The 21,868-nt window shown below is 39.1% G+C and overlaps 1 protein-coding gene across 1 annotated transcript in view; it reads left to right on the top strand.

Annotated features, from left to right (window-relative positions):
- The first annotated feature begins 3,942 nt into the window (after positions 1 to 3,942).
- The window catches only part of RCAN1 (regulator of calcineurin 1), a 40,144-nt gene continuing 22,218 nt past the window's right edge, over positions 3,943 to 21,868 (top strand). The window contains exon 1 of the mRNA XM_075771421.1: positions 3,943 to 4,356. Coding sequence (XP_075627536.1) covers positions 4,006 to 4,356 — 351 coding nt within the window. The 5' untranslated portion in view covers positions 3,943 to 4,005. The remainder of the gene's footprint in view (positions 4,357 to 21,868) is intronic.

Here is a 21,868-nt window from a genome sequence, read left to right as displayed (position 1 = left end):
AGGAGCTAAAGCTCTTTGGGCAGACTGTGAAGGAGCCAGCACTGTGTGGAAAGGTCCTCCAGGCTCTGAGAAGGAACCAGGGATGGGCATTTTCCCTTCCAACAAAAGAACTGGATTGAAAAGTGACTGGCACACTTAAGGTATGCCCTTCCACATGGGAGTTTGAGAATCCCTTCCTTGAACCTTGTTAATAAAGAAGATCCCCACAAGTCAGTGATGTTGAACCAGTCAGGCTTTTATGAAGTTTGTATGGTCTAACAAGAGAAATGAAGTGAATATCTAAAATGCCGTATCATACACTGGTTTGCTGTGCTTGACTGTGGGGAAAGCATGAGTATGGATCAAGTTCTTTCGACCATCTTTGAGATTCAACTGGATGGTTGGGTTGCTTTGAGCTTTTAAGTGCATGTGTTGGACATTTGTTATCGTAAATCGAGGTGGTTATTTGGTTAAGGTTTAAGAAGTCAAGATTTTTGGTTACATATATATGCAAAAAACCTGATTGTACAAATATTGCAATATGAATGTAAGGAAGCAACTGAAGACATGCGCTTTTTTACTTGCAGGATGTGGGAGTAATTAGAGAAAATTTATTTTAATGAAAACAGTGTTACTGATATCCAAAATTAATCTGCAAAGTTAATAATGCATATTTTAGATATGCATATCCTTTGTTAAAGTCTGCAGCCAAGGAATGACTGCAGTGTGAATAGGCTTCCATGCAGGAAAAAACCTCAAAGTCTTTTGAAGTATTGTCACTGATACCAATGCCACGTGTTTAAACTGCTAACTACATCTGCCTACATGCAGCCATTAAATAGGTGCAATGAAAATCTATTCTGATGAATATTAAATAAGCCAGTGGTTTAAATAAGTGTTTAGGAAGTAAAGTTGCCTATAGGGCTGCATATTTGGCCTTTCTCCAAACATTTTCCATTTAGTTATAATCAAGTTCTGTGTAGTCTGATTTTTTTTTTTCATTCTACTACTATTCACTTGAGAACTGAGGATTTTTGTTGCAGATGCATCATGCAATAAAAGTAGCCCTTGAGATCCTTCCTGCTTTTCTTTCTACCACTAGATGGTAGTGTGTGTTGTTTAAAACATTTGAATGGCTCTGTTCTAGTTTGCATTTAGCGACTTATCTGCGTGTAAAGAAATCATTATCGTTAATCATTGTCACTTACATTGAAAGATACATTCTGTCCCCAAAGCTGAACATTGGGGTGAAGATCTATTTTTCTCTTGCCTTCCCAGCTCTTCCAGTCAAAAGTGTACATTGCATTCCCTTCAAATGTAACAAAAAGGAAGGATGAATCTGTCATTAAACCCTAAGATTAGTGAGATTCAGGTTTAATTTTTCTTCTGCTATGACTGAGTTAACACTGGGTGGGGGTGGAATTCAGAAAAAGCAATGCTTTCTTTCTCTGAGTTGTCTCTGAACTTTTAAGCTCTTCGGACAGAAAGGTCCTTCGGCTGTGGAGTACTGCAGTGCTTGGCAGGATGCGATAATGATCTCTCAGTTGAGCTTTAGGTGCTGTTATGATACACATATAATTCATAACTTATTTTCACCCACAAGTCTGACACCTGAGTTACAATAACCAGCTGGAGGGGGTGGCTTATGCCATTAGACCAGTAGTGGGTAGATGAATATTTTTCAATGGTTTTCATAATAGTGAGATGGCAGGCTGCAATTACAGGAATTTGTTGTCAGCAGGTTTTGCTTCCTGTCTTGAAGTTTTTAAATATATGTAACAGCAGATTTCCATTCAACTTCCTCAGGTGGGATTTCTGTAGGGGGCTAGAGGTCTTGATGAAGAGAATACAGACAGACAGCTTCTTCTCAAAGAGGCAAATGTCACCACTCCTGTGAGGAAGCAACTCTGAGGTCAAAGAATAAGGTTAAAAATGGCATTAGCTTGTCTGAAGGTTTTAATGTTAATTTAGCATTAAAAAGTTTCAGCTTGTTCATATGTGTGACTTTTCTTTTAAGATATTTGTCTGAATTTTTGTGAAGAATGCTGTGAGAACATACAGACGTGTGTCACTTAGCACAACTGATCATGAAAATATCCTAAATCTAAGAAAAGAGCTTCTCTCTCCAATAAAGGCTTAAATGGTTCAAAACAGATTAGAGAGTCTGAAGAAACCTCTTATAGAAGAGGAGGGAGAAGGCAAACAATTCTTTCTTCAAATGGTATTTTTCTCCTTCTTCGTGTATCCTGCAAGATCTCATTAAAATTGACTGAGATCAGTAATTCATCAGTTTCAAGCCTTTGATCTCTTGGAGGAAAAAGATCAGCAGTGCTAATTTAAGATAGGGCAACAGTAGTATCTCAAGGAGTGTGGCTGTTGCCTCTGCTGTAAACTTTGCACAGTGCAGATCAGTAGGAGGTACAGCATTTGCAACTGTCGAAATTAGTTTTTCACTTAGTTTAGTTTTTCATGTTGCTGCATATTGGAACAAAAGATCTGTAAGAGTATTTTACTTTGAACACCATTGAAAATATTTGCCATACCGAAGTGACCTGTCACAGCCTGCATCAGTATGTTTGTAGTCTGTACAAAATCCAATCCCATATTTGGCACAGTAATGTTTTCCAAGTGTGCACTAACATGTGTTAACTGCAAAAATACAGTTAAAAACCTGTGATGTAGAATACCAGACATTATGAAATTAAACAAATTTTTTTTTTCAGTCTGTGGATAGATGACACCTGAAGACAGGATCACTATGCACGATGAAACGTTCTTTCTTATGCAGCCTTGCAGGGGTAAGGTATTAGGTTAGTATTTTGCCAACTACTGCCCAGCATCCTCTCACTCCTTATGGTCTTTTACCATTCTGCATTATCCTTGTACTAGTATGGGACGTTTGAGATAGATGTGGGAATGTCAGAATAACTTCACAAAAAAAACCCGTGGCCTTTGAAGCTCACTTTTGGGCCTTCCCCTGGAAGGTGATGCTACGTATACATATGGAAGAAAAGTGTTTGTCTAGGTCACTTAGGTCGGACTAACCAGCTAAGCACATTAGGTAAACATTATTCTTCTATGTAGCAATGTCTGACACAAGGAGCTTCTCAAGTGTAGCGAGGGAAGACGCAGTTGTCTTTTACAGCCTTATTGACACAGGTGAAAAAGAAAGGTTGTAGGAAAATGTCTCCTTCATGTCCAAACTAAGGAGGAAAGGACAAAGACATTTCACAAATTTTAGTCGAAACACTTTTGGTCTTGGCCCAGCAACAGGATTTGTGACAAAAGTACAAAGGAAGGGTGAAGATTAGCTGTATCAATTGCCAGCAAGAGAGATAACTGTCCAAACAATGTAATGGCTTCCCCCCCCCCCCCCAAACTTCCTTTCTGTTGCCTGCTCAGTGTACCGTTTGCAGAACATCAAGGCTCGGTTGGCTTGTCCTTAGGGCAGATAAGGGATGCAAGACGTACAAAATGGCAACTTTTGACTGATTTATAAGTGTTTGAGTAAGGGGTTATTTTAATTCGTCTGCTTGTGGCATAACATACCTTGTCCTTTAAATCAAGACGTGTCGTTCCGTGCTCCAGCCGTGCTGCAAAACACAGCTGTGCCACTGCAGCAGGCCTTGGCCACTCACCTTGGCCCTGGGTTGCTGCCATCATACCTGACGGTCCAGCCGCGCTCACCAGCCGTGTGCCCAACCTCAGCTGCTGGAGGTCACCTCGCCCCCCCACCCCCGCTCTGATCGCCCGGCCGCCGCTCGTACCTCCCACGCGTGTGCCGCTGCCCCTCCACCCGCGGGCTCCCTCACACCCCGCAGCCACCCGTTTGCCCTCACTCAAGATGGCGGAAGCAGCGCCTGACTCGGGCAGGCCACCTGTTGCTGCTGCGGCGGCGGCTTCCTATTGGCCGACACGGCGCCGTGCACCCTGCGCACGGGGTGTGTGTGTGTCACAAAGGCGCCGGTTGAACCGGCGCGGGGGTTAAGGAAACAAAAAGGGCGAGGGGGGAGCTGTAAGTTTTGTATGCCCGCGCCAAGGCGGCGGGGGGAGGAGCGGGGGAAAACCGCCGCCGGCGCGAGGCGCTCGACGTCGCCTCAGCGGCCGCCGGGCCCCGCCCCGCGGGGCCTCCGCTCGCTCCCAGCCATGGAGAACGGCGGCGGCGGCGGGAGGGGCCCGGCGGGGCAGGAGGAGCCGCCGCTGTCGCCCGGGGAAGAGGAGGAGGAGGAGGAGGTGGCGCTGCTACTGCCGCCCGAGGCCGAGACGGACTGGAGCTTCGTTGACGGCGAGATGGAGGCGGTGGCGCTGCGGGACCTGCCCACCGCCACCATCGCCTGCAACCTAGACCCGCGCGTCTTCCAGGACGGCCCGTGCCGGGTGAGCAGGCCCGCCCCACGCGGGGGGACCGCGGGCAGGGCCGTGGGCCGGCTCCCTCTGCCGGCCAAGAGCCGCCGTCGCTCGGCATGGCCGCCTCCCGCCCGCCGGGGCCGCCTCAGGCTGCTCTTGTGGGGACCGGCGGTCCGCGGTGGGGGCGGGCGCCGCGGGCCGGCGCCGTGCGGCGGCGGGGGAGGGGAGGGGGTGAGAGGCAGGGGGCGGCCCGCCTCCGCCCGGGTCTCGGCGGACGCCTTGGTCTCCGTGGCCGCCCCCTCCCTTAGGCGGTGAGGGGGGCCGAGGCTGTGGCTTTGCCTCCCCGCCCGCTCTCCCGCTGTGGAGCGAGTGTTGGGAGGCGCGGTGGCTCTGCCCCGGCTGGCCGGTCCCTCCGCCGGCGTGGTGTGTAAAGCCTTCTCTCCGGTCCCTGTCCTCGGGTGTGTGATCCGGCGGCTCAGTCCGGCCGATCCCCCGAACCCGCCGGTGAGGGCGCGGAGGTACATAGACCAGAAGGGAAAAAACCACCTGCCCTCGGCCGCTCTGTTCAGGATGTTGCGGTTATGGTTTAGCGAGGAAGGAGGCGGAAGGCAGCGTTTGGAGAGCTGCGAGCCTGGCCGCCGGTGGGCAGGCAGGGCGCCGAGTGGAGGCAGAAACGGCCTGCGGGCAGGCAGAGGGGTTGTTGGGCAGCACACGCACGTCTGTAGCGCTTGTCTGAGCTGAGGACTGATTTGGTTAAAAAAAAATAAAATAAAAAAATCAAAATTACCAACCGTTGTTCCACTTGTACCTTTCTCTGGTAACAGCAGCTGTCAGGAATACTATAAACTGAAGTACACTGCAGCTCTTGCAGATATATGCAGTGATGTTTCAGAATTGCTTATGTTATCTGTGGCCTTCTTGATGAAGAAAGAATTCAAATCAATCTTAATTTTTCATCCCTCTTCTCAGCCCTGGCCAGAATGAAAGAATAAGTAAAGCCAACTTTTCTCTTGGTTTTTGTAGTTGGTTTTGCTATCAAGCTCTTATTTTCTAGTGACTTGGATACTGAAGGTGATGTTTAGTTTTTAAACAGATTGAAATTAAAGAGACTTGAAAAATTGGGCAATAATTGTGCTGATTTAAAGTCCTATTAAAATAATTGGCTGTCTCCTTGTGAAAAACAACTTAGAGTTGTAGTAGTAGTCCAACAGCTCAACCCTGCAAATAGTTATAATGCATTAAAATGAGCTGGAAATAGGAGATGTAGCTATATTATCTTCCAGTTACTTTCTAAGGTTATATAACTCTAAATGGCAAGATACTTTTGTATCGCTTTGGGCACCTGCAAGTGTGATGGGAACGGCAGCTTTATTGGGATGTACCGTATTTACTTGAATTCAAGTTCACTCCAAGTATGCTTAGGAAAACACCTATGATCAGTTCTATGTAGTGTCATCCGTTGCATGTAGTAATAGTATTTTTCTCAGATGGATTCTTGTGATCTTGAAGTGCAAAATAAAACCAAAATGTTCAGGTGTTTGGGACCTGATGTTTTATAACTGTGGTAGGTATACACAGACTTTTAATAGCTTGAAAAAACAGCTTAGACTTTTGCTAACTGAATCTCAGCCATTGAAATACATAATTAGGCTTCAGTTAATACAGTTATAGAGATAGCAAGAGCTAACTCTTTAAAGCTGGAAGTGTATGACTGCTGTGTAGGAAAACAGCAGATTGGTGGACTGGATACATTTTTAATGTGTGTTGGCCAAACATCAGGCAGTTGCAAAGAGAGAAAAGGTGGGATGAGGCACTAAGGCTGGATCTCAGACTCTTTGGATGTGTGAGAGGTGGCTTCAGAATACTGCTGTTGGATGGTATGAAAAGAACAAGGTTATATTAAAAGTAGGGAAAAGAGTACAGAGTCTTCCATGCATGCATCCAGTTTTACCTTAGCATTTACTGATTGTAGTATCCAAGAAAATGAAGGTGTTTTGATCTAGGGTGACAACTTAGCATCTGAAAATGATTCCGAGATAACAATTTTAACTCCCTAACGAAATGCAGCCTTTTAATTTTAAGAAAATTCACTTAGTTTACTATTGAGTATATACAGAAAAATAAAATTTGCTCTCATTAGTGTAGCAAACAATTGTGTGGAACTTTGTTTCTGTGAGGATAAAGGAATGAGTAAAGGTATTGTAAAATATAACATCACCAGACATAGTGTTTTATAAATATTCTATGAATTTTGGTGGGTGCAAAGTGTTTTCTTCTGTTTTGTGAACTTCCTACTTTTTCCAGTCTATGTAATACTCTTAAAATACCTTGTCTACATAGTTAGTGGTATGTTGTTTGTTGTTTTTTTTTCCTCTTCAGTAGGCCCCTTAATAATCCTGGATTGCCCTATTTGAGGAGGGTTGATCCAATCAAAGGTGAGATAGGACAGCTAGGGGATGGCTGACGACAGCTATTTCTATTTTGCCCTCCCCCTTCCCAAACAGTGATTTGCACTTGAAAAGTTGGTTGTCTGGGGTTTTTTATCTTTATTTTTATTGAGGTGTAGATGTCACAGTTGAGAAATCTGAATAAGTTTTATTAGGTTTGGGATCAATCTCTTAAAAATAGACCATCCTATCAAGTAAAGTAATAGTTCTAGTAAGTGACAGTTTATTCTCTACTTTATTCTCATAAGAAGAAAATCTGACTTGCTTAAATACCTCATGGCTAGTTTTTCAATGTCTGTTCCGTAATCTTCCAGAGAACGCTTAAATACTTACTCTCAAGTTGCACATTTTGGAGGAATACCTATAGATTCTGCATCCTCTCTTGTTTTCTCTGAAGTACAAGAAATTATCTTAAATGAAAACCCTTTATCTGATCTTCAGGTTGGCTAATTACCTTGGAAGACTGCTGTTCTGATTTCCTGAAATGTCTTCTACCTTTAACCCCCAGCTTTTTGGTAGTTTTAGTGTTGATTCTATGCTCGAGGAATTGTAATTCTTTCTTAGAGAAAAGCAGTATTTCTTCATACAACATGCAGATGAGTTTGATCTATTGTACCTGTATTCCTGTGCGCTCATTTAAAAAAAAAAAGTGTCAGTAGCTAATTACCAGAGCCAGCAATTATGCTTTCGCATATTTCCATCCTTCTCAACTGGTATTCAATTTTAAGAGCCTTTTTATGTCAGTAGATGACACTCGGGTTTTTTTATAGAACTTGTACTGTCAAATGGCAAGTCCAGTAGGTAATACGCTTGCTTGTATCTTGTAATCCTGAAGGGATGTGGCATACTTCAGTGATGACTTTGAAGTTCTGAGTATAGCCACAGGGGGGCTAAGTAACTTCATTTATGCCCTGGTAGTCTCTTGCTAAGTAGGTTACCTAGGTCTGTTCTAACCGTCAGGTTTCCATTTCAACTTAATTGTAGACAAGTATCACTCATTTTATTTGTGAAGAGTAAAAGAACATAAAAAGTATCTAGAAAGAATTCAATTTTGGGCTACTGAGAAAATAATTTTTTTTTAGGGCCAAGAGGTGAAAGATTTTTGATGCAGCTAATTTTCCTTAGAACAGGTCGAGTTCCTTAAATTACTTTAAAATATCTATAATTGCCTTAATCTGCTAAATTTTGCAAGTTACTGCAAACTAACAAATGTAACAGAAGATGGCCGGTAATTAACAAAAACTTATGTTCATAGATAAGTCTTGAAACAGGCTGTTATATCAGAGTAACAGTTTTTCTTTGGAGCTTGCTAGGGAAAACTTCACCAAAAGCTGGATTTTTAAAGAAACTTAGCTTGATTGCTTTTAGGTGCGTTAGGAGTGAGCCAGTCTCCTACAGTACTCTGTGTCCTCACATAACCTCCAGTGACAAGCAAAAGTAGAACTGGCTATGAAACAGTGTCTGTGATTATTTATTTAAAAAAAAAAAAAAAAAAAAGGAAGAAAGATTATAGCTGTGTTTGAAGATAAGGCCTAAATAAGATCAGAAATCTCTGTGGTAGTATAACCAAAAAAAAAAGCAGTCATGGCAGGTGTATTGCATCTTGTTAATGATTATCATAGCTTTAAAATTCTACTCTTCCTTTAGCTTTATATAGTTTCAGTATGGAAAAACTTGTTTGTGAACTGATCTGAAAATAAAGCCGTTGTTAAATGAGCCATGCTTTTAGAAAATTGTAATTGACTTACAGCCTACCAGAATAATCATGAGATGTTGAATGTATTTTATGTTTTTTAAATTCTTAGAGAATTACTTCTACTTTACAGGAAGTTTGTCAAATTTCTCAGGAGTATTTACAAAACTTTCTGTACAAAATAGTATTTGGATTTTTATGTTAATCTCTTCCTGTCTCAATCGCATGCCTCATTAATTCTTTTACTTAAAGTTTGTTAATCCTCTTAGATCACATTAAAAAAAAAAATTATAAGTAAATTTCAAAAGAGTGAGTGTTTTCACGTGTTTATATTTTTGTGACTACAGCTCTGTGTTTGGCAAAATGTTCCCTAATGGGAATGTAAAAGTTACTTAATGGCATCTGTACTTTTCTGCTTTCATTTTGAAGGTTTTCATTTTTTCTCTGTCAATGTCTTTCTCAAATAATTTTTCGTCACAATGTTAATAGTTCTTTTTATGCTATTGCTTTCCAAAAAGCCCAGGGTTAAGATTGTTATTCAAATTCATATCCCAATAACCTGTTTCCACACTGAACAGTAAAATGATTAAGGATGATTGAAGGAAAAAAAATTAAAAATCTTCCATTACGAACATTTTTGCAATAAAATTTTGGACTTATTTAGCTCCTGTACATTCAGACAATGCAGATTTCTTCTGCACTTATTAGGAGGTTAAGGCAGACTTTTGAGTGATTTGAAGTCTGGAAGCCATATAAATATAATGCTATGGCTGACGTAGTAATCTTTGACGTTACAGTAGAGCATAATACCATGCTAATGCAGTTTTATGGCTCCTGGGATCCATCCAGTCTGCCAAGTGCACAAGCAGAACTTGTTCATATCTCTGCACCTGAGGACAAACATGAACTCCTGTGGGTTGTCGGGATGCCTAACCTCCTCAGCTTCAGAAGGTCTTTGGAAAAAGTCTTCTTTGTCTAAAAAGATGCCATCATCTATGAATAATATGAAGAGTTGTAACACTTTATGCTGTGTATGCGTTCTGTATGGAAACAGGAATAGTCATGAAAGGGTGAAATATCCAGAGAGTGAAGTTAGAGTATTCATCACTTTGAAGACAAAAGCTATACACTTTACAGACTCAAAGTAAACAGAGATTTTAATGCTTGTAGTTTGCTTTGTGACAATGCTGTCCTGTTTTTATAGTCCATTCTTTCTATCCTAATGCCTTAATAAGAAAATGGAATTAAAATATGAGTAGTATTCTACATATTAACAAGTATTACAGTTGTATTCAATCTTAGTGTGTCTGTCTAGTTTAAGGATGGTGTCTTCAGTCTTCTCACTTGAGTACCTTTTTTTTGGCCTGTGAGCCCAGAGTAGGTTTTCTGGTTGCTCCTTCACAGTTCTCATGTGGGATGCTGAGAGGTGATTTGAATAAATTTCAAATAAATAATTCAATAAAATTCAAATAGCAAAGGTGATTTGAATAAATTTTGAGCTGAATACTCTATTTTCAGCCATAGTAGAAGGATTTGAAGAGACTGTACAGTATAAAAAAATTTTTGGTCAAGTAGTGCTTCACTGTTTTTTTTGAAATACTTAGACTTTGAGGCATTGAATAGTGATTTAGGTGGCTTCCTGTAACCATTGTCCACTTGTTATGCTTGTGGAAGTACAGATAATACCACAAAACTAGTAGAATGGCTGATTTCACAAGGGGAGGGAGAATTATTTGCATTTCTGTAGCTCTTCGTGCTTAGGGCATTTCAGCGTGTGTCATAACCAGTTGAAGCCTTGATAAAATAAGGTGCTAACAGAGAACCCTCATGCTGCAGCTTTGGGTGTATTGGCCTTGTTAATAGGAGGTATTTGAGAGCAAGTTCAGGTTTACATCACATTTGGACTCTGTGTAGGTGTTCTAGGTCAGGTAAAAATAATGAAATTCTTAATTCTGTGTCAAAAATCCACTACTATTTAAGTTCTTAAAGTGTGCTGATCATTCTTCAAGCAAGCAATGCAAATACCTTTATAAGTAGAAGTAAAATGGGAGTATATAATATTTATGTAGTATGCTAAGTCAAGTCATACTTAGGGGGTGAAAATAAAAGTCAAGTTTCTCATTGTTTAGAAACAATTTCAATAATGCTGCACATGATGGTTGTTAGGTGGCTTAAAATACCTAAAAATAAAACCAGATATTGTAAAATTGTCGTTAATAGCATAGATGTTGGAGATATTAACAAAAAATATTTCCATGTGATCCAATGTTCTAATCATTAGCTCAAAGTCATGAAAAAAGATCATCAGTAAGATCTGTACTACAAGAAGATTAAGAGCTTTAACCTTCCTGGAGAATCAAATGGAAACTTGGAAGAACTTTGTCTGGTTTAAATCACTGTGCTGTGGTCACACCAACAAGTCTAGTATACGTTGGAACGCTGTGGAGTGCATTTCCTTATATTCTTTGCTATCTGTCTTTTTTAGGAACAAATTTAGCTTTTTTTTCTCCCAGAATACTGGCACATACATACCCATGTAAAAAGAAAAATATGAAAATAACTACAGAAATTTAGATGTGATGCTAACTTGAAACTTACCCCAAACACCTCTCAGTAGCATAAGCAATGATTAAGATCAGCAATGACTCAACTGTCTTATGCAGAATAGGCTTAAAGTGATAACAAGACAGTCTTTTTGGCAGGAATAATATAGAAAGCTGAATTCTACAGCAGTTTGCTACTGAAAATGCTTATTCTGTTGGACAAGTTTTAATAAGCAATGTTTATAAACTTACATTTATAAGTAATATTGGTCATAAATAATATATTTTTTAGTCTCATAACAATGTCAGAAGAACTGAAAATGAAAAATGAGGAAAATAATGAAGTGGTCACACAATGTTCATATATGGTACATTAAATAGAAATTACATTGTAGTTTGCGTTTTGTTCTTATGTGTGTGAAAACACACTGGGGATCTGGATGTGTAGTTTTGTTTTTGTTGGATTTTAAAATGGTATTCTAACAAAAATGTGTCACCTACCTCGACAGGTATGTTAGGTGGTTTTAATTGAGGTTGACTTGGGTTTTTTTGTCTTGCTTGAAGTATGACCAGGTCCAGAGCATGGTTATATATTTCATACTTTTTATGAAGATGCTTCTTAAGTTAGTGAGGAAAACCTAAAATTTTTGTTGTTTCTGTTTCTATATCTGCTGATAAATAATCCAAGAGTTGTTTTGATGCCAGTGTGGCAGGTAAAACTGAATATGAAGAGTTGGTGAAGCTTGTTAATGTTTTCTTTGTACTAATTTATTAAAAAAAGTAAGAGAATTCAAAAGCCCTGCTTTTCATTGAAACTTCAGCTTGGTGAAACAAAAATCCCACAGCAATGACATGGAGACTGTGGGTGGTTTTGTGTCACTTTTTTTTTTTTCGTACCTCAAGACTTCGATACAGCTGATTATAGAAGTGTCTGAGGGATGGACCCAACTGAGACTTGTAAGGACTTAACTTTGTGACGAGGTTTCTAGGCACCTCTGGCCTAAAAACAACTGGGAATGACTTTGTAATTAGTGACATTTTTTTCCATTCAGATAGCCAGAACCTGTCTCTGTCTACCAAGGGAAACCATTTTTTAAGCCTGAAGAGATCAATCGTGCAGTTTGAATTATTGTAACCTAGTATGATGAAGGATTTTTCAGGCTTGGATTTTTTTTTTTTTAGAGTCTCAGGCTCCATCACATTCTACAAAAAAAGTTTGATGAATAAAGGATTGTCATTTCTATGAGAGAGGGCAGGTGTGGGAGTGAGCCAGTGTGAAGTGTTTGTACTCCTATTTTGCTCATAGAGTATGAGAATATGCTGGAAATGCATTAGTGAAGCTGAAATTTTTGCTGTCTTCAATGAACCTGAAGTTCATTGGAATGAGGTCTAAAATATGATATTTTTTTTTAATATGTGTAATACATAATTAAACTGTGGAAGCCATTGTCCTAGAATGTTTGGGAGTCCAGGAACCTAATATTAAAAAAGGGGTGGGACTGATTAATGAGTAGTATCTGTCAAGCACAATGATTAGGGTATAACTTAATCCTCAGAGTTTGTGAAGTGCTATTGCCAGGATTGGATGGGAGAAGGGTAGTCTATACGTACCTGGGTTTATACATTCTGTCTCTTCCTCTGAGCATTTGTTACTGCCAGAGATAACTAGAATGACTCTCTTCATTAACTGAGTCATTTATTACTGGTCCTACAGTAATAAAAGCAGAGCTATCAATACTCATAGTGTGTACAGTTGATTTCCTTTATTAAAATGTAACCTCATTGTCAAAGATAAACTTTCCTCTTCATTTTGCAGATTTTCAGATAGTTCAGAAGTTAATAGTTGCATTGGAATTCTTTTTCTTTTTTGAGGTTGTATTTTTTGGAGTTACTCTGATGTTGGCTGACTTCCTGGAAGGAAAATGCAATCTTAGCTATTGAGCTGACAGTACATTGCAAACCTAATGAGTTGGATTTTAGTTACTTCTTGTTCCTGAAGTACAAAAGGTATTATGAAAATACAACACACACCACAAACACCATAAACTGTGAGACAGTATATCTTTTTGATGCAACAGTAGTTTTAGGAGTGGTAAATGACCAAACTGCCCTAATATGAGAGTGACGTAGGAGGGAGTTGAAAGTACTGTGGTTACTTTTTCCTGTCTGTACTCAGCCTGGCTGAAGGATGTTTCTGACAGGATAAACTTGAGTCATTTGGCAGACGATTGGCAAGGAGAAGAATAAGGTGCTTTTGGCACTTCTCTCCTGCAAGCTACATTGTAGCTGCCCTGTGTTGAAGCTGCAGAGGGCTGTCTGGAGGCATACATAGAAACTGCGGTAAAAGCTTAATGCTGTAATAGGTGTATGTCCAGTTTTTTAGCTGTAAATATGCTGGATTGCTTGCTGGCTTTGAGTGGCGATTATGATGAGATGAGGATGGTTTGAAAATGGATTGAGATATATATGTGTGTGTATCACTCTTAAAAAAAATAATAAAAAAAATTGGTGTCCTTAAAAAAAAAAAAAAAGAAGTCAGACTTTGACTGTTAGAGGCTGTATAGGTGAGCAAAACAAAATCACTTTAATTTCTTTCATTGATGGAATACCATTCTGGAAGCTTCCGTGAAGGTTTGAGCCTGCTTTCAAAACAAGGGGCTGTCTGGATGAAAAAGCCTCTTAAAAATTGGGATGCTTTCCAAATAAAAACTGGCTGAAAGGCATGGAGAATTGTTTCTCTTTTTCCTAGAGGTACTGTTTCCTTTCCTTGTAGAGATAGGAAGCCAGTGTAGCTGAGCTGGTGAACTGCCAGAAGATGCAAGATGTATTGTTATAATAAATTAGTTTTTTCCTCTTTCCAGTTTTTGTAGATGAAGAAGCAGGTCATAATCCATATAGTTAAATAAAACACATCTGTGAACTTTGAGTGAAAACATGAGAAAGACAGGGTGTAACCCAACAAATGTAGATAACACATGCTATGAAATGTGTTAAGAACAACTCCTTTGATATTTCTTTATAGAATTTTGATAATTTATTCAGGGCTGGTAGTTTTGCTAGGAAGCTGCAGTACTAATATGAGCATTACTATAGAAACCTGAGGCTACTTTAAGTCCTGCTTTTTGTCTAGAAGTGAGAATATGTATGTTGCAGACTGGCTTGCCCAGTTCAGGGAGGAGAATGAAATTAAATATGGGCAAAAGATGAAAATATTAGATAAAAATTAAAATGTGTATTTCTTGCAAGTTGTGGTATTAAATAAGAAGAGATGTTTTCTTGTGTCAAGCAGAATATAAATACTTGTGAAGCATTGTGGAGAAATCTTGTGTGAGTGGCTTGTGTAAGCAAGAATTGGGATTTGTCCAACTTCTGAGGTATGTGGATGCTTCTTTGCAGGATGGATTATTTTTTTTAATCAATTTCCTGTAGTTAGACCACTTGGCACTTTGGCCATATCGCATCAAGCTGATAGCAAAGATCGGTTGGCTAATGGAAACAGTGATTAAGGGCTTGAATTTTCCTGAGGCTCCCGGGTGATAGTGAAACAGCTGCTGTTGCAGGCAGTGGAAAGTATGAATAACTCTTGCCTGGGGTTGTATAACCAAAAGAATAATCGGATCAGAGAGTAGGTTAAATCATTGTGTCTTCTATTAAAAACGCTGTTAGCCTATGTGTTCACGCCTCATTACAGCATATAATTTAAGGACACTAAATAGAAGCCACCTTAGGCATGAATAGATAAAGCCTTCACATCAGGAGTCAGATAGTTTTCTCTTGAGAAAGGAGTGGGGGAGGTTGTTTGCCTGAGAGATGTATAATAACTTTGAACACATTTTAAAAGTTTTTTTTTTTTCTTTGATATATGCCAAACAAACTTTAAGAGCAATTTTAGGAACCTAGCCCATAGCAGATTAAGTGCAGTAGTTCTTCACAGGAGACAATTTCAGGAGAGATTGTTCCTTAATTAACTACTTGAGATGCAGCTATGTCTTGTGTTTCTTCCTTAGTTGCCAAAATAAAGCTCTGTTCTTGTCAATATTAGACTGTAACAATGAAGTTTTCATCTCCCCTGCTGAAAAAAATGAAAACCAAAATTTTCTATAGGAAGGGTGGGGGAAGCAGAAGATAGAATGAAATGCATAACTGTATTGGTTTTCAGCAATGTTAATTGAAGCATAAGTTCATAAACAAAAACTGTTGCCTTGAATATTCAGGAAGTTATAATGGTTTCAGGAGTTATTTTCTAGTAGTGACCTTTTTTCCCCTTCAATCAAAACAGATGTGTTCTTGCCATATGAACAAATTAAATGCATCCTGAAAGGTCTACTGTTAAGTACCTCAAAAGCTTTAAATGCCAGTGGTTTTTGTTACCAGTAGTGTTTCAACAGCAAAATTACCCTGAGGCATCTCCGCTTAGGTCAGATGGTCATATGTCTATTTTGCTGGAGGTTTTTTAATACCAAGATATTTCCACTAGCTTTTGAAGTAATTCAGCCCTTGTGTTGCTATTGTGTGGCTACTGCATCAAAAGGGTTAGTTACATAGAAAGCCTCACAAACTTTGCAGACAGGCTATTCGAGTGTTAAAAAGCTCTAACTGATTATATTGTACTACATCTTCAAATACAGGTTATGTAATTTATCACAGTATGTAGTATGTCACTGAACATACCTGAGAAAATCATAGTATATTAGACATTACCATTACCAAAAATGCATGTGATTTAGGATAAAATCCAAACTCTTTGGTGGCTCCTTTTATTATCCTTATTAGTATATTTTTAAAATGCTTTTGAAATTTCCATGTGCACTTAGTATGTTCTTAGAAGTACAACAGCTACTAGCAGTTATATTGTTCTTCTGCTACCCACCCAGAACAGTCTTTAAAAATATTTTGAAACTATATTCCATTCTTCCTTCCCTGACTCAAGTGGAAAATTTCATTCTTTAAAGTTCACAAAAATACCAGACTGCTTCTGAACAACTACTGTGGTTCTCCGAAAACTCCTGTGTTAAATTTTTTTTTCCTTGACTTTTGTTTTTCCCTTAGAGAACATATCAGAAGAGTGGTGAGAAGATGAACACTGTAAAATATGTAACTTTTACTTGGCTATGATAATATCTTTCATACTTAAGCTAAACAAATACTGTTGTCATCTTATAAAAAACCAGTCATTAAAAAAGCCCCAAAACACATACTGTATGTTTTCATACAGTTTAGTCCTTATCTTCCTTCTAAGTTTGCATTCCTTCGGATAGTAGTTTTGGCATAATATAGTTGCATTTTTTAATGACAGTAAACACTTAATTGCAGACGTATTTTTCATTAAATTTCATCAGAATTATGGCCATATCTTCACTCACTGTGACAGTTCATGTACCTGTCATAGCTGAAAGAACACCATAACAATTCAGAAAAATGTTTTGGGGACAACTCCTGCTTTACTTTTTGAAAATGACAGTTAAAGATCCAAAGAAAAAAAAAATCACTAAAATACATATTCATGCTGCAAGTTTAAAAAAAAACAAAAGTCAAGGTAATATCTAGATTTAGTTTTACCTGTTAACCATCTCTGTCATTTAAAGGATAAAGTGGGTGACTTAGACAAAATTTGGCACATGTATGGAGACTGAGTTTAAATACAAGCTATATTAAGTGCACCAGAATGATAGCTGACAACATGCAGCGAAGAATATGAACAGAAGTGCCCCAAGCTCCCACTTTGCTTTTAGAAAACAGAAGCAGCAGAACTGAAAGCGAGAGGAGGAGGTTACTCCTGTCTAGTGCTGAGGGAAGTGGTGATGAGGCAGGCTACTGCCAAGGCATCCTGGCGACACCAGCCTTCCACTCTCGGAAGAGGCCACTCTTTCTGAGCAGCTGCTCTGCACTCTAGTGCCCTTATCTCTAAGGCAGGGACTCACAGGGCTTTTGAAGGCTCTGAAGTGGGCCAGCTTCAGAGTAGATAACAAGGCTGCAGCTGGATAGTGGTTGTGGGTTGCTTCTAATAGCACAGTTCACAGTTTCTAAGAAATGCAACTTAGAATTGTTACCAGATTTTGCAGCATTCCTGGCGTTAGGTTATGCACAAGCTTGTCGGATGTTCTCAAAATATCTTCGCGTTCTGGTGTGAATGAACTGGATTTGTGTAAGAGCATTTCCCCTTTATCGCTTATGTTTGTTCCTTCCCTTCTGAAAATGCCAAGTGTACTCTTAAAGCCAATGACAATTCTGAGGTCTGTATGTGTTCAATGGAGGAAAAAAAAAAATTGAAGTTGCCAGCTTCTTTCTTGGGAACCTCTGAAGAGCTGCCTTCTAGATACTGCAAATGACAGCAAATTTGCTAGCTGAAAATAACAATATCTACTATATTAGCTACTAAATAAACCTCTGACCCCATAGATGATGCAGTCCTTAAGGTGTGTTTGAAGCCTAAAAGATATGCAAATGTTTTCTAGGCAAAGTGAATTAACCATTATAAAATCAACAATAAGCAGCTGCTTAGTTCTTAGTCTGTTTTTCCCCTCCATAATGCACAGAAGTTCAGGTGTTACGGAGCACCACACTGATTTTGAAGCTTTTATTTCTGAAAGTGTTCTGAACTAGCTTTTTATTTAACAGTGAACTTTTGTTAAATTAAGAATATTTTAGTGACTGTCTCATGGTAGATTCCTTGTAGAAGTCGTCAGTGCAGGAAGTAAACAAAAATACTGACCAGTCAAGCTCCATTGTAATTTGCAATACAGGGCGATGAAGAAGAGTCTTATGTAACATAGCTGGGGCCTGAATTGATGCTATTTAGGGAGTCCTTTGGTGGGGGAAACAGATTACACTGGTGCCAGTTTTTTGGGGGGTGTTTCTTTCCCACAGTTATTAATGTTATTTGTAGTAGATCCATTCTTTTAAATGCCATGGTGAGTAATGAAACAGAAGGCGTGTGATGCTTTAAAAAGTTAAGTCTAATATCACTTCTAAATAAATGAATTTTAAAAATCCTAGATTATAGGAGAAACAGGTGGAGTGATAAGAATTAACTTTGATCACTTAGTGGTTGATTGTAAATTGGAAAGTAGAAGTTATTTAAATCTGTGCATCTGTGCTGTCTTTGCTTCCATGTCTCCCTTTCCTAGACTAAACCTGGTTTAAACTCCTGCAGCTCAGTGTTTGGGACTGTAGTTTAACCATAATTATTCGGAGGACAGTTGCACCATCATCTTGTCCTTAGAATTGCCAAAGTATAAGCTTTAAGTACAAGATAAAGGATCCTGTGAAAGCCAAGTAGCAGGAGAACAAAAGCCAGTCGCAACACTTCAGTGCTTCGAAATGGCAATGCAATGCAGCGACTTCCAGGTAAGCTGTCGGCAGTTTGTGCTCATGTCGTCCAAAAGCTGAGGCAGTATCAGCAGAGGAGTCAAGGTCCCTTTCAGGCCCCAGGGCAGCTCTCTGGCAGGAGGTCCTGCTGCTTGTGGCACTGAGGAATTGGCACAGCGCTGGGAACGGTTATGCTGAGCAGTGGTGTTGGCGTGGAAGGTCAGCCACGTTCTTTCTGAATAGTTGGACATATCTAATAGGAGTAAAGGCTGGGCAGACTGAGAAGTTACCTGTGTGACAGACTATGAGGGCTTATACGGAGACAGTAGTTGGATCTATAAATCTAAAACCAAAGAACGACCGTAAGCAAATAAGTGCTGAAAAGTCTTAAAGTGTCAACCCAACCAGGTCGCCTTAAATCTTGAAGTGAGTAATCTTATTTTTTTAATAGATTGGATGTGAGACACCAGACTTTACTACTGAACAGACAGATCTGATTGTATTTATTTTATAGTATATTGGAGCCTCATCCATATTAGACAGAAAAGGAATTACAGTAATTGCCACATCCTGCAATTGTGTTTAATTGTAGAGCAAACAATGCATTACAGCAATTTAAAAGAGAATTGTTCATAGTTTAGCAGTGTGGGGTGATTTAGTTGGGTTTTTTCCCCTCTCCCCTATAAAGAAAAACACATCCTGGAACGCTGTTATTGCAAGCTGATTTATCTTTAAAGTAACTAGTAGTTTCTGGGCCTCAAAACAGGCAGCTGACTCTTTCTGGTAGTTGATAATGTAGCTGACCATGTTTTCTTAAGGGAACTGCTGGTAAGACTTTTTTTCCTTTTTCCAACACACTTAATCTTTTCATGTATTTGCACATTATTGCTTAATCTCTCTTCTTCCCCTCCTCCCTCCTTCCCCCCAGCTTGTCTAAGTATCACTTTTTTGCTGACTGTTCTGGTTGCTTTGCATTGCATATTGTCTTATTTGAAGAGTATGTAATTCTTTTGCATTTACATCTGCAAAAACCTTGTTGTAACACTTAGGTTGCATAATGTAGAACTGGAAATGCTTGTTGTAAGCTCTTTTTTGCCCTGCTTGGCAGGTTTGAAATGTCAGCTAAAATTTTTTGGGTTGGCTTTAGCAACAACCGAGGTAGTGCTTTCCTTAGAGGCTGTAAAAACCAGGTGACTTTGAGAAGAAATGACCAGTCTGTGGTGTTTCAAAAATAGTGTTTATGAAAGTCTGACTCCTAAAAGAGTATGCATTAATCATACACAAACTGTTTTTATAAGAACACCTGAGCACATTAGTGTGTTTTCCTTATAGTCAAACTTATGAAATAAAACGCTTTATCTCCAAGCTTTCTACAGAAGTAGTTCAACCAAAACCTAATTCATCTGGAAAAAATGATAAGCTTTAACTGTTCACATGGGAAGGATGTCTTTATTTCTGCATTTACTTAAAGGCTAAGTATACAATAGTAGTCTTTCCTTTGACTAGGACATTATTGTTGCAGTAACTTCATGAAGTTCCTCAGAAATACCTTGGAGAGTGGCATTAATAGCAAACAGCCTAAGAATAGCTCAGGGCAGCACCCCGAAGAGAGCTGTCTCCCTTTCTTCCTTGGCTAGAGAAATGGCTTCATGGTTGTATTTTCCAAAACAGGGTTTGGGGGACTATGATAACAAGTAAACAAGAAATTTGAAAGCACCAGGGAAAACTGAGAAATTACATCCGTGTTTAATATCACACTGAAATTTCTTTATTATTTAACCTTCACTGGGAAATAGGAACAATTTTATATCACTGAAAACTTATTTTGATAGCACTGTTTTACTTATGTGTGATAACATGTGTTTCTAAAATTGGTAAAAATGAATAGAGCATATAGTGTAAACACTTTAAGTAATTTCAAATGGGGGCTTAGTGGAAGTCCAGCAGAACTTGCGTGAAGCAAGGACTGTAAAGCTCTCATCAAAATGAAATTTGTAAGTCATTCAAGCCATGAGAAGTGTGAGCAGTGCTTTGTGAGTCTGTCTGGGAAGGCAGGAATTGAGTAATCAATTGCCCTTTTAAGCAGGAAAGAATGGTGAGAGAAATCAACCTGTTACCCTTTGAATTGCAGAGAGGCAGCAACCCAGATACAAATAATGTGAAATGATGTTACATGTAGTTTCACTATACTCAGAGCTTATCTGCATACTAAACAAATTAAGTTCCCTTAAATTTCATAATGAAAATGGGAGGAGATGAGGGTCCTGGGAACTACTTTGAAGACTCATTTGTTTAAGTAGTACCCTCCTGACTTGGGCTTGATCAGACAGAGGGTAACCAGAACTTTGATCAAGTACTGAAGTCAGCCTCACTGTTGTGTGCTGTGTTGAACTAACACCACAAGGGATTTTAGAAACTGGTTGGTCAAGTAGTTTCAGGGAACTTGTAATTATTTCTCAGTCCCTCTATGTAAACAAATTCTTTGTAGTGTTGTGACTTCCAAGAAAAGAACAAACTTTTAATAGAAGATGCAGGTATTCAGGGAGGCTCTTTCTAAATTTCCTTACAAAAAAAAAAAAAAAAAAAATCCTGTTTCCTAGGGCATCTTTGGGTGGAATTCTAGTAAATGGGGACATATAGGAAATAGTGAAAAATATGCGTATGTATTGGGTTTTTTATAAATTTGGGGGGTAAATAAGCATTTGGATTTCTTTTCAAAATTTTTAAACAAAACCAAATTACACACACCTTCACCCCCCATCCCAACCTGCTCTCTTTCCCAGTTTCTCAAGACTTGTGTCTCAGAGGATTTGGCAGAGAAGGTTTTCTCAGAGATGCTCCTCTTAAGAGGCTGAATAAATTTCTCACCGTGTGGAACATAATTTTCACCTAAACTTTGAATCGGGCCAGTGTTTATAATTACCACCCTTCTATAAAGAAGCAAGAATTGTTTGGGAAACTCCAGTTCTGTTCATGAGTTTGTCTATAGATTTGGAATTCAGGTGTATATACTTGACTGTTCATTTTCTCTTCCCACATACACAGTGATAGAGGATAAGTATCCTGCTATTTAAACACAATAGCCCTTTCTGGATTAATGGAAAATACATTAGATCTGCTGACAGCTCTGCTCTTTGAGGTATCTTTTTGCAGGAACTGTTTGTATTTTCACTGAAGCCTAACAGCCTCTGGCTTTCAAGGTTGCCATAAAGTCAAATCTTTGTAACCTGCCCTCATAGTCTTACCTGCAGTTGTATTAAACAGGTAAATTTATTGATAGTTTCAGGGTTTTGTCATACCATTTTTGCAGCAACATCTAAACAGTGATAAATCCCTTCTAAGAGGAGCTTACAGATAAGGACTTGATCCTCCTTTCATTTAGGAAAGTGACAATGTTATGGCATTAACTGGGAACAGTATCAAGACAAAATAGTGATGTCAGGATCAGGACGGGCAAGAGAGGATAAAACGGACTATTAAAGGATGTACTAAGTCTAGTTATATGTGGAAGTAGAACTGTGTATAAGACTGGAGTAACTTGTTCAGGAAAT

This window comes from Balearica regulorum, chromosome 1 (assembly GCF_011004875.1).
Source record: "Balearica regulorum gibbericeps isolate bBalReg1 chromosome 1, bBalReg1.pri, whole genome shotgun sequence".
Lineage (NCBI taxonomy): Eukaryota > Metazoa > Chordata > Aves > Gruiformes > Gruidae > Balearica > Balearica regulorum.
The sequence above is the reverse complement of the archived record's forward strand: the minus strand, read 5'-3'. Positions and strand labels throughout refer to the sequence as shown.